Source organism: Phodopus roborovskii, unplaced genomic scaffold (assembly GCF_943737965.1).
Source record: "Phodopus roborovskii unplaced genomic scaffold, PHOROB, whole genome shotgun sequence".
Classification (NCBI taxonomy): domain Eukaryota; kingdom Metazoa; phylum Chordata; class Mammalia; order Rodentia; family Cricetidae; genus Phodopus; species Phodopus roborovskii.
The window spans coordinates 2274539-2286684 of NW_026125665.1; the positions used below are offsets into that span (position 1 = coordinate 2274539).

Genomic DNA, 12146 nt, shown 5'->3' on the forward strand with positions numbered 1-12146 from the left:
GCACCACCACATCTGGCCTGTGTTTAATCTTTTTGAGACAGGATTTTGCTTTGAAGCCCAGGTTAGCCTCCATGCAGTTGGTCCCTTGGGTCTCTACGTGCCACAGATTCCTGGAGACTTTTAGGGTGGGGAAAAGCTCTCATAGTGACCCCAAAGTCACTCATCTTGTTCCACCCGCTACATATTCATGAAAGGCAAGGAGCTAACCTTCCCCGTGACACCCAGAACTACTTCCCCACCCTCCTTTACTGCCACCCAGGCTGAAACAGGGGCCTTGCACTGCACTTGCTCACTAAAGCTGTTGGTCACACTCTTCATCTGCCCTGGCCTCTGGGCTTCATTCTGCACCCAGGGCGGCCACCTCTTGGGCTCTATCTAACTTCCGCATTGGGAATGCCCCTCTGTCTGCACACTGCTCACCCAGGGCCAGTCAACCGGCTTGTAGCAAGTCGGGATTTGAACAGGAGTGTCTGATTTGAAAAACCTGATGCTCCCATCTATTAAGAAGGACCTGCGAGACAGGCAAGATGGGTCTGTGGTAGAGCAGAGACCTAGCATGTGAGCTCCATGATCTGTCCCTGGTGTCAGCCCTGAGGTTTTACTCCCAGCACTGCTGGGAGGACTGACATAGGTTGTGTGGGTGTGGCCTGATGTCCTCCTTGCGATGCTGAGTAGCCCTGTGTGGTTTAGAGAGCTACAAAACAGGCAGAGCCACAGGCTCTGCAGCATGGTGGGGTAATTAATAATAATTACAGTTAACATTGATTGGCCCCATTGTGCCTGCGGCTCCCTGCCAAATGCCTTCAATTGAATTGCATGAAGTTTTACAATTCTCCTAAGAAATAGGCACTGTGTTTTATTTTTCAAAACAAGAAAAAAATTACTTATTTTTATTTTATGTATATATGTGTGTCTGTGTGTGAGTTTGTGCACCACACACACGCAGTGCCCTTGGAGGCCAGACGAGGGCATCAGATGTCCTAGAACCGGAGTTACCGATGTTTGTGAGTCACCCAGTGTAGGCGCTGGAACTGAGCCCAGGTTCCCTGTAGGAGCAGCCAATGCCTTTCACACCTAGTAACTTACTCAAGCTTCAGAGCTGGGATTTGAACATGGACAGTCTTTTCTGGTTCAGGGACAGCTCAGGTTATTCACAGCCGTCAGCCAAGGGGTGTCGTTGCTGCTATCAGGGTTCATTTCCAGATGACTGAAATATCTGGCCCTAGGGGTGTGGCAGCCTGGGTTCCAGCTACCTCTAAGGATGCTTGCCCATGGAGTATAGCTTTCCCTGTGGAACAGGGTGTTTGCCTATGGGGCACAGCATCCCCTGTTAAGCAGAAGGAAGGTTTATTTGGTTTCCATAGAGATAATAATATTCCTTTTGGAACTGAGGGTGGGGCAGGAATGTTTGCTTATAACAAAAAAGGTTGGAATTTATTATTTTAAAGAATAGCTTTTATTTTTTTCTTTGAAAATTTTAATTGAAAATATTTTTTTCATATAATATGTTCTATTTTTATTATTATTATTTTTTTGAGATAGGGTTTCTCTGTATTGCTTTGGAGCCTTCCTGGAACTCACTCTGTCAACCAGGCTGGCTTCAAACTCACAGAGATGCACCTGCCTCTGCCTCCTGAGTGCTGGGATTAAAGGTGTGTGCTACCACTGCCCTGCCCATACAATGTATTCTGATCAGTTTCCCATCTCTCAACTCCTCCTAGAGTCTCTCCACCAGAGAGACCCATCCAACTCCATTTCTTCCTTCTCTCTTTCTTTAGAAAAAAAAATAGTCAAACAAAAAAGCAAATAAACCAGAATTAAAAAACAAAACAAAACAAAGAGAAAGCACATGAAACACACACACACACACCTATGAAAACACAAAATTGGAAACCATAATTTACAAGCAAAAGACCAGTAAATCAAAATTGCCCAAACTAAGTAATATAAGTAGAAAATTCTGGAAAAAAAATACTATTGAGTTGGCCATCTGCTGTTGAGCACAGGCCCTCCCTTAAGAGTGGTTTGTATACCCAGTGAGACTCCACAGGAGAAAACTCATTTTCCTTTGTAAGTTGTTAATTGAAGAGAGCATCTGGGTTAGGGATGGGGGTGCATGTCCACTTCCCCCTTTAGCACTGGGACCCCATCTGGCTTAGACCCCGCAGGCCCTGTGCATGCTGCCACAGTCTATGAGTTCATGTGCTCATCAGTGCTGCTGTACCTAGCAGGCCTCTTCTGCAGGGTTCTCTGAGCCCTAAGGAGAGGGACTTGATGAAGACATCAAGGGTCCAGTTGTGGCTTTCTGTGTTAGTTCCCACCTACTGCAAGAGGAAGATTTTCTGACAATGGCTAAGCAAGACACTGATATATGGCTATGGTAGAATGTCATTAGGAGGCATTTTATTGCTGTGTTTCTTTAGCAAAACAAGAATATTTGGTTTTCCCCTAGGTGTGTGGCCTATCTAGTCTCAGGTTCTTGGGCACGGGAGCAGTGTCAGGAATGGATCCTATCTCATGCAATGGACCTTATATTCAACCAGGGAGTGGTTGGTTACTTCCACAACTTTTGTGTGACTAATGTACAGGCATTTCATGCAGGCAGGTGACCATAGTAGAGCTCAGGTTTTGTAGTTGGGGTTGATGGTTACCTTTTTACAATTTGTTTAAGAGGATTTAAAATTTTTTTTATATATGTTTTACTTACACAAATGTGTATGTGTTTATAGGTAGGTAAGTAGGTAGAAAGACAATTTGTAAGAGATAGTTCTTTCTTCCTATTATGTGGGTCATAGGGATCAAACTCAGGTCATCAGGCTTGGCGAACAAGTGCCTTTACCTGCTAAGTCATCTTAGTGCCCCTGCTTTACAGTTTCATACATGGCTATCTTGATCCTATGCATCCCTTTCTAATCCCTTGATACCTCTCCAACATGTCTCCCTCCAACTTTCTGCTTTATCTCTTCCTTTTCCTCTTCTCTCTCTCTCTCTCTCTCTCTCTCTCTCTCTCTCTCTCTCTCTGTATATATGTATGTAACTCATAGTGCAATTAACACTGCCCATTGAAATGTTGACCTGTCTTCTTAGCTTGAGCTTGTGAAGTTAAGTTCGTGAATGCAATGGCTCCGTTGTATTCAAAAGACAGCATTTTGCAGCACTCCTTCCCATCTCTACCTCTTACATTCTTTCTGCCACCTCCTATGAGGTGTTCTTTGAACTCTGAGAAAGGGGTGGTGATGGAGCCGGCCCATTTCTGGCTGAGTACTCAACAGTCACTTTAATCTTAGACCTTTGGCCAGCTGTGAGTGTGTGCATGAACTGCTGCCCACTGTGGAAGGAGGACCCCCTGCTCATGGCTGAGGGCTCATGTTCTGGAGAGAATTGCTGGCACAACCACCCGAGTTAAAGGTGAAGTCCTCTGGTCCAGCCGGCTCCAGCAGGTTCTGTGCTGTGTGGAGGAAGGGCGAGAGAGGGCTGCTGGTTTCTGCAGCCTCAGAGTTCCTGGGGTCTTGGCATGTGTGACAAGGTCCCTGGGGTTCCCGACCCCCGGCCTCCATGGTCCTGCAGGTATTTGGAGTACTTCCCTTGCTATCTCCCGCAGCTGAGTTCAGGAGGCCACCCTGTGGCCCCACCTAGTCTGTGCAGGGAGAGGTCTCACTGTGTGCTCTCCTTTCTTTCTCCCTCAGAATTTATTTTACTGTTACACATTCTGGTACATATTTTACTGTATGTGTGTATGTGTTGACCCCCAAGCCAGGCTGTGTGGGAGGCAGCCCGGAAGCCTGCCAGGGCAGAGAAGGGAGACCAGGAAGTCTAGCTTGGGGGAAGCCGCTGGGGCTCAACTTCCCTTTGAATCTTTCTAAGCAAAAGCAGATACCTCAGGTTAGGAGCCCGAAAGTCACTCAGCTATTATTTTATTTATTTAATGTACCTGTGTGTCTCTGTCTCTGTGTGTGTACATGTGGGTCTCTAGGAAGGCCGGAAGCGGGTGTCGGACCCCTTGGATCTGGAATTACAGGCATTTGTGAGTCTTCTGATGTGTGTTGCAGGATGTCAGTCAGGTCTCTGATAGACCAGTAACCACGGCTCCGGCCTCAGTTGTCCAGTGCTTTTTCTGGGCTGGGGAGATGGCTCAGAAGTTGAGAGCACTGACCGCTCTGCCAGAGGATGTGGGTTCAATTCCCGGCATCCACATGGCAGCTCACAGTTCCAGGGAATCTGACGCCTTCACACAGACAAATACAAGCAAAACACCAATGCACGTAAACTTATTCCTATGGGTAAAATTACATGTATGTGTGGTGGGGCATCCACCAGAGAAGACTACTTAGACACTAGTTTAAGCCAATAGGATGTCTTTATTAGCCAGCCTGAGACTACCCTGGGTGGTCAGGATCCCAGTGTAGCCTTGAGCCTTTCTCAGGTTGAGTTTTTAAGCACAAAAACTGTATCCTGGATTGACACACTTCAGTTAGCAAGAACAGTTATCTAGAAGTGGAGCTTCAGGAGCCAAAACCAAGGTTAGTACAGTTAGACTTTCCCAGAACTAAAAGCAAGGTTAGTACAGTTAGACTTTCCCAGAACTGTGGACTTTGATGGATTAAGTCTTTGTTTTAATGCCAGCTGGTGGTACTGTCTTCTTGCTGAGTTTTTAATGGCCTGAATGGCACTTCCATCATGGATCAGTTGTACTAAGGGCCCTGTTACGTATGTCTGGATGGAAGTATGTGCAGGTATGGGGGTTCGAGGAGGCAGAAGAGGGTGATGGATCCCTGAAGCTGAAGTTACAAGTAGTTGTGAACCACCCAACTGGGTGGGAATTGAACCTGTAAGAGCAGCCAGTGCTCTTACCCACTGAATGGTTGCTCCATGCCGCTCATCCAATTCTTTCTTTCTTTTTTCTCAGTGTAGCTTTGTGCCTGTCCTGGAACTCTCTCTTCATTACCTTCACCTGTTCTTTGTTGCTGTAGCTGAGCCTGGCCAATCACTAAAGTAAGGAAGTTTACTCCATCCAGTTTCTACAACAGGACATCTTGTAAAGCAACTTTATAAATAAAAATATTTATTTTGATTGACATATTTTGGGGGGACACAATTGACCTTCCATGGTGGAAGTTGTTGGTCTGCCTGAGAACTGTGGGTGGACTAGAGAAAGTGAGGGGGGATTACCATCCATGTTTGCTAGAGTCTTACCTGTGGGCTGAAGAAACTACCATTCACTCAGACACGTTCTTTAAATGTGTGTAGTTACTGAGATAGGACAGAAGAAAGTGTTTATTTTGACTCACAGTCTGAAGGATACAATCTACGTGACAGGGAAGACATGGAGAAGTGTCTCAGTCTGGGGAGGTGTGAGCCTTGCAGCTGCTATTTATTACATATAGGGAGATGAAGCAGACGGCTTGGGTAGGAAGTGGGTGTCATTGTCAAGGTCCACACCAGAGACCACTTCTCCCAGCTAAGTCTCATAGCCCAAAGATGCATAAGCTCTCCAAATAGTGCCACCTTCTGGGGACCAAGAATTCAGACACACAAACCTGCGGGGAATATCTCACACACATTCAAACCACAACCCAACAATGACACCATGTATGGTGGCACACACTTGCGATCTCAGTTCTTGGGCAGCCTACATGAGGGAGGGGGTTGATGCTTTGTATAGTGAGGGCATGGGGGCTTTCAGGTATGCTGAGGAGAGGTTGATTTTAGACAGGTGATAGAATATAGCAAGAGGCGTATGGAGGTGTCCAGAAGGAACTGAGCCATGGTGTGGGATGGGAGTGAGGGGTGGGGATGGGGGAGAACAAGAGAGAAGGGAAGACAGAGGGAGACAAAGGAAGGCAGAGAGAACCACAGTGGCTGAGTGATACTGGAAAGGGAAGCTTGGGAAACTGGAGAGGGTTAGGGTAGGGGGCTGGTGAGACATAGTGGGAGAAGCCACAGATACTGAGTGAGAGCTGCAGTCTGAAGTTAGCCTGGGTTAGACAGAGAATTCCAGGCTAGCCAAGCCTATATAATAAGGTTGCTGTTTTATTTTATTTTTTTCTCTCAAGAACAAAACAAAACAATGGTGGGAGGGTTAAAGAGATGCTTGTGCACCAGAGGCAGAAGATCTCATTAGAGATGGTTGAGAGCCACCATGTGTTTGCTGGGAATTGAACTCAGGACCCCGGGAAGAGCAGCCAGTGCTCTTAACCACTGAGCCGTTTCTCCAGCCCCTTTGCCCCTTTCTATGTCGTCCCCTGAGCCTTAGGATTACTGTTATAGATGCCCCATTTGGGGCTGTGCAGCCCATGGTCACTTCTTCTCTACATTTGACCAGTTGTGGGTCTCTGTGATAGCGTCCCTCTGCTGCAAAAAGAGCCCCTGTGATGACAGGCAAGAGCTGCATTTATCAAGACCTTGCAATGGCCCCTTAGCCATCTCCTAATCCAAACAATCTGACAGTCATGGTTAATCATGGTTAATCATGGTTAAACATCTGAGGTAAAAAAGATTTACTGGTGGGACCAGAGAGATAGCTCAGCAGCTAAGAGTGATTGCTGTTTTAACATGGACCAGAGTTCAGACTCTAGCACTCACATCTGGCAGCTCACAATCACCTGTAATCTCAGTTCCAAAAAAAATCTGATGCCCTCCTATGGCCTCTGTGGACACACACACACACACACACACACACACACACACACACACACAAATAATTTTTTCTTTGGTTTTTCGAGACAGGGTTTTTCTGTGTAGATTTGGAATCTGTCCTGGAACTTGCTCTGTAGACCAGGCTGGCCTTGAACTCATAGAGATCCACCTGCCACTGCCTCCCGAGTGGTGGGGGATTGGGATTAAAGGTGTGTTCCTCTAGCTCTAAAAGTCTAATGCTTCGTTCTGGCCTCCATGGACACTGCACACACACACACACACACACACACACAGAGAGAGAGAGAGAGAGAGAGAGAGAGAGAGAGAGAGAGAGAGAGAGAGAGTCTAAAGCAAACAACTGTTTTGTAGACAACTTTGGGAGAATAAGATAATTGGTCAATTCAAGCCATGTGATGTCTGGACAGTTCAGGAGAAAGAAGCTTAATTTCCACCCTTCTGAACAACTCCCAAGCCTGTGTCTACTCAACAAAGACTGTCTTCCTTCGAACAAGGGCTCCCAGGGCACCTTTCATGTCTCTGTTCCTCAGGGTGTAGATAAAGGGGTTCAGCATGGGGGTGACCACAGTGTACATCACTGCAGCCATGGTGTCCTTCTGGGCTGTGTGGGAGGATGTGGGGCTGAAGTACACCCCAATGAGTGTTCCATAGAACAGGGATACCACAGAAAGATGGGAGCCACAGGTGGAGAATGCCTTCCATTTCCCTCCTGCAGATGGGATCTTTAGCACTGCTGTGAAGATTTGTGTGTAGGAGATCAAGATGCCCACAAAGGGGGTGATGACAGGCAGTGCGCCTATGGTGTACACCATGGCATTGTTGAGAAATGTATCTGAACAGGCCAGCTTCAGCAGTGGGCTGAGGTCACAGAAGAAGTGGGGGATCTGGTTGTGGGCACAAAACGAGAGCCGAGTCAGCAAGACTGTGTGGGTCAGGGCATTTGCAAAGGCTGAGGTCCAGGAGGCAGTGACCAGGAGGCCACAGAGGCGGGGTGTGATGGACGTAGTATAATGTAGAGGGTGACAGATGGCCACGTAGCGGTCATAGGCCATGGCGGTCAGCAGGAAGCTGTCGATGCCAGCAAACCAGATGAAGAAGAACATCTGCGTGAGACAACCAGAGTACGAGATGCTTTTGTGTCCTGACACGTGGTTGGCTAGCATCTTGGGGATGGTGGTGGAGGTGAAGCAGATGTCTACGAAGGCCAGGTTGGCCAGGAAGAAGTACATGGGGGTGTGGAGCCTGGGATCAGTGGCAATGGCCAGGATGATGAGCAGGTTGCCCAGGCCTGTGAGTAAGTACATGCTCAGGAAGACGGAAAAGAGCAGATCCTGCTGCCTGGGGTCCTGTGACAGGCCCAGCAGAAGGAACTCGGAGACCTCACTAAGGTTGGCACCTTCCATGGTAGGCCTAGAATAAGTTAAGAAACTGGATCTGTCTACGGTGCTGACCAAGGTCTGTCCATGCACCCCTTCAACCCCTTACTCCCCTGCACCTTGCTCAGATCCCCCCTGAGTCCCTTACTGGGGATTCTAGGCAGGGGCTCCACCCCTGAGCCATGCCTCCAACCCCTTACTGGGGGATTCTAGACTGGGCTCTACCACTGCAGTGAAGCCTCTGCTAAGACTCTCATAGTGATGGGGGGTGGGGATGACTCAGTGGCAGTGCTCGCTTGCCTAGCATGCACAAGGCTCCTGGAAGGGGAAAAGGTAAAAATAATGCTATGCAGGAGTGGGTATGTCTGTTTGAGATAGCATGTTTATCAGATTCCCAGTACTGTCACAAAATCCTTGAGACAGTCTATTGCACAAGAGGACAGGCTTGTCATGGCTCACAGCTTCAGAGGCTTCAGTCCCTCCCTTGTGGCTGGAGCAATGTGAGACAGTGTTCTGGGATGGGTGTGGCAGAGGAGGAGAGGGAAGGAGGTGCCAGCACCCCAATGCCTTTTCCCCTAGGTTCTGCCCCCTAAATGTGCCACTGTTTCTCAATGGTAACAAAGGGTCATGATCCAGTCATCACCATCATCACCACCATCATCATCACCATCATTACCACCATCATCACCACCATCATCATCACCACCATCATCATCTTCATCATTGTCATCATCATTATCATTTTTATTTTGGTTTTTCAGTACAGGATTTCTCTGTGTAGCCATGGTTGTTCTTTAACTCACTCTGTAGACCAGGCTGGCCTTGAACTCAGAGACCCACCTCCCAAGTTCTGGGATTAAAGTTGTGTGCCACCACTGCCCAGCTTATTTTTGTTTTTTTGAGTCTATGTAGGCCTTGAGCTCACAGTGCTGGGATTATAGGAATGCACCACCATGCCTGGCTCCAGTGTTTTTTTATATGTGTATGTGCCTGTGTGCAGAGCCTTAGGAAGCCAGAAGAGGGCATTGGATCCCTTGCAGGATCTCCTGACATGGGCACTGAGAACTGAAGGCTTTTTGTAACAGCAGCAGAAGTTCCTCTCTTCCAGCCTCTAACACACAGGACTGTGCAGGGAGTACAAGACCCAAGGTTTAATAGACAAGGATTTCATTTTTTTTTTTTTTTTTTTTTTTTTTTTTGCTGCTTCTGTTTTTGAGACTCCTGTAGCTCAGGTAGGGCTTGAACTCTTTGTGTACCAAGGCTGACTTTGGATTTCTGATTCTCCTGCCTCCACTTCCCAGTGCATGAGTGACAGGTGTGTGATTTCATGCCCTACTGGTCATTTCCTGAATTTGTGACCAGAAGTAGGTCTGCTTAAAAGGAAGTGTAAATCCAGGCTCAGTGGGTAAAGGAGCTTGCTGCCAAGTCTGACAACCTGAGGTCGATCCCCAGGTCCCATGTCAGAGAGAAAAGAATCCTACATTTTCCTCTGACCTACACACACACACACACACACACACACACACACACACACACAGAGAGAGAGAGAGAGAGAGAGAGAGAGAGAGAATGAGAGAAGAATATATATACATATACATATACATATACATATACATATACATACATACATACATATATATATATATATATATATAGAGAGAGAGAGAGAGCTCTGTGTAGGTGAACATGAAAGTGACCACACCACACAGCACTAGCTTTCCCTGGACTATTTTCTCCTCCTTAGTTTGGATAATGAATATAATTTGTCATCCAGTTGAGTTGTTTTCTTTTTAATTTTAAGACAAGGTCTCTATGTAGCTCTGGTTGTCCTAGAACTTGATATATAGACCAGGCTGGCCTAAAACTCACAGAGATCTTTCTGTTTCTGGCTCCAGAGTGCTGGGATTAAAGGCATGCACCACTAAATCTGTCTAAACTGGAATTTTCCATGTTTTTTGGATGCCTAAAAACCAAACTCTCTCTCTCTCTCTCTCTCTCTCTCTCTCTCTCTCTCTCTCTCACACACACACACACACACACACACACACACACTTCCCACTTTTCAGCCCTGCTAAGTTGGTTAGTTAATTTCAGACCTCAACACCATTCTGTGCTCAAGGCCACCACTCCTGTGAGTTGTCACCTAAGGGCCCTTAACTCCTCTCAGGTGTCCCGATCCTTGTTGGACCTGCTCAGATCCCCAGAGGTTATGCCAACCCTATCTCAGTGTCTGACCTGATTCTGGGCCCCCTGGCTTAGCCTCACCCCCACTACAGTCAGAGCTGCTAGGCAGGGCTCGGGGTGGATAGAGGTGCCGTTGGCGGCCCAAGGGTGCTGACTACCTTATATACCTCATATCCTCATCTTCTGCTTCCTCCTCTCCTTTCTCATCCTTCCTTCATCCTCTTTTTCCTCCTGCCCCTCCTCTTCCTTCCCTTCTGCCCTGTTTTCCAGTGTTTAAATAAGATGGCCATCATTATTTGCAGTGCTGGAGATGGGTACAGGGACTCTGCTGTCACTTTTCACTGTGCCACATCCTCTACCTTTGGCCCAATCCAGCATCCTCCTGCCTCGGCTTCCTGCATGTTGGGATGACAGGTGTGGGTCACCATGCCCAGCCTCCTTCCCCCTGCTGATGCTCAGCTTGGGCCCATTGACTCTCAACCTTGCAGTCTACTGGTTTCTTTGGCACCAGGCTTGATCTGGGTCACTCTCTACAGTGGCACTTGATCAGGGTGAGGGGACCTGCCTCTGCTCTGTAAAATCTTGCACTGGCTTCTTGCTGACCTACATTCATGCTGATATCTGACAGCTACCATTCATGAGATGCTTGCTGTATACAGAAGACCATGACAAGGAATGGATGGAATCCCCTCACCACACTTAGCACTCCAGCTAAGGTCTCTTGTCTCCATTCATGCACTGAGGGGACTCAAGAAATTATCAATGGCTCAACCAACACATTGCCCATTGCCCTCTGTCTTTCTCCAAAGTTCTTAATACCATAATATACAGCCTGAGCACGGTGGGCTCATTTGTCACCCCAACACTCAGGAGGCTGAAGCTGGAGGGTTACAAGCTCCAGGTTAGCCTGGGCTACATAATCTCTCTTCTCCAAATGAACAGAAAAAGAACAACATTACCGTGCAGGACCCAGACTGCGACCGCTCAGCATAACTGCCCATTTTGTTCTCTTTTTTTATAGCCATGACTTAATGAGTCTGGAAAGGGTCACACAGTAGGCCAGCTGCACCCTCCACAGCCTGCTGCCTGGTGTGGCTTCTTTCTCCTGCCCAGCTCATCTGTCTCCACTCACCTGTGGATTCCTGGTGAGCCAGCTCTTCTTGGGAAAGGGTCTTGCACAGTGGGTGACCCTGGATGCAGCTCTTTGTCCCTACAAAGGACTGCACAAGGCCTTGGCAGAGCACATTTAACCTCCATCCTCACATCCTGGGCTTGTTCCCTGGGGTCTTGTTAGGACACTGGTTAATTGTTCTGTGTTCCATTCCTATCGGGCCAGCTTCTCAGGGGCCGAGTGACTGTGGCTTCTTCCCAGGTTTTCCCTCCACGCCTGTGGTGCCAGTGTCTTTAGGATTCTTTGGGGTTCTCCCTGAAGAGCATGTTTCCCTAGAATTTCTTTGACACTGTTAGTCCTGCCCAAACCCTGGGATAGGTGGAACAATAGCCCCATTTATACTTTGCTATCTTTGTTAACAAAGGTAAAATTTGTTATTTGGGTGGGGGGGTGAGGGACACAATGTCTGTAGCAGCCACGATTCCTGTTTTGTCCATGTGTTCAGGCATGCCACATTCTCATAGCCTTCGGTAGGAATGGAGTCCCTTGAATTAATGCCCTCCCATCCCTCTCAGCCTGTCCTGTTCTTCCAGGAATGGCTACCCGGCCCACTTTGAGGCAGCAGCAGCTGGCTCTATTCCCTTGCTGAGGGGAGTACCCTGTGGGGTCAGGTTCCCGCTGACCTCACTACATTTGTCTATAACCACTCCCCATCTTCCATTCCCTTCTAACTATACTTTTTGAGACCCCAAATTACATATTTGGGTCCTCTGACTGAAATTCCTCCACATCTCCTGCAGGTTTGTTCCTCAAGCTGAACT

General features: G+C 47.7%; 1 protein-coding gene across 1 annotated transcript; it reads right to left on the reverse strand.

Annotated features, from left to right (window-relative positions):
• Positions 1-7115: 7115 nt before the first annotated feature.
• On the reverse strand, positions 7116-11518 carry LOC127217288 (olfactory receptor 1361). The gene is made up of 2 exons (XM_051178228.1): positions 11502-11518; positions 7116-8058 (listed from the first exon to the last, which is right to left on the reverse strand). The coding sequence occupies exon 2, from the start codon at positions 8055-8057 to the stop codon at positions 7116-7118; it is 942 nt and encodes a 313-aa protein (XP_051034185.1). The 5' UTR covers position 8058; positions 11502-11518.
• Between the last annotated feature and the right edge of the window lie 628 nt (positions 11519-12146).

Bases quoted from the DNA above. Each gene is read 5' to 3' on its own strand.
- LOC127217288 (XM_051178228.1), bottom strand. From the start codon at position 8,057: ATGGAAGGTGCCAACCTTAGTGAGGTCTCCGAGTTCCTTCTGCTGGGC.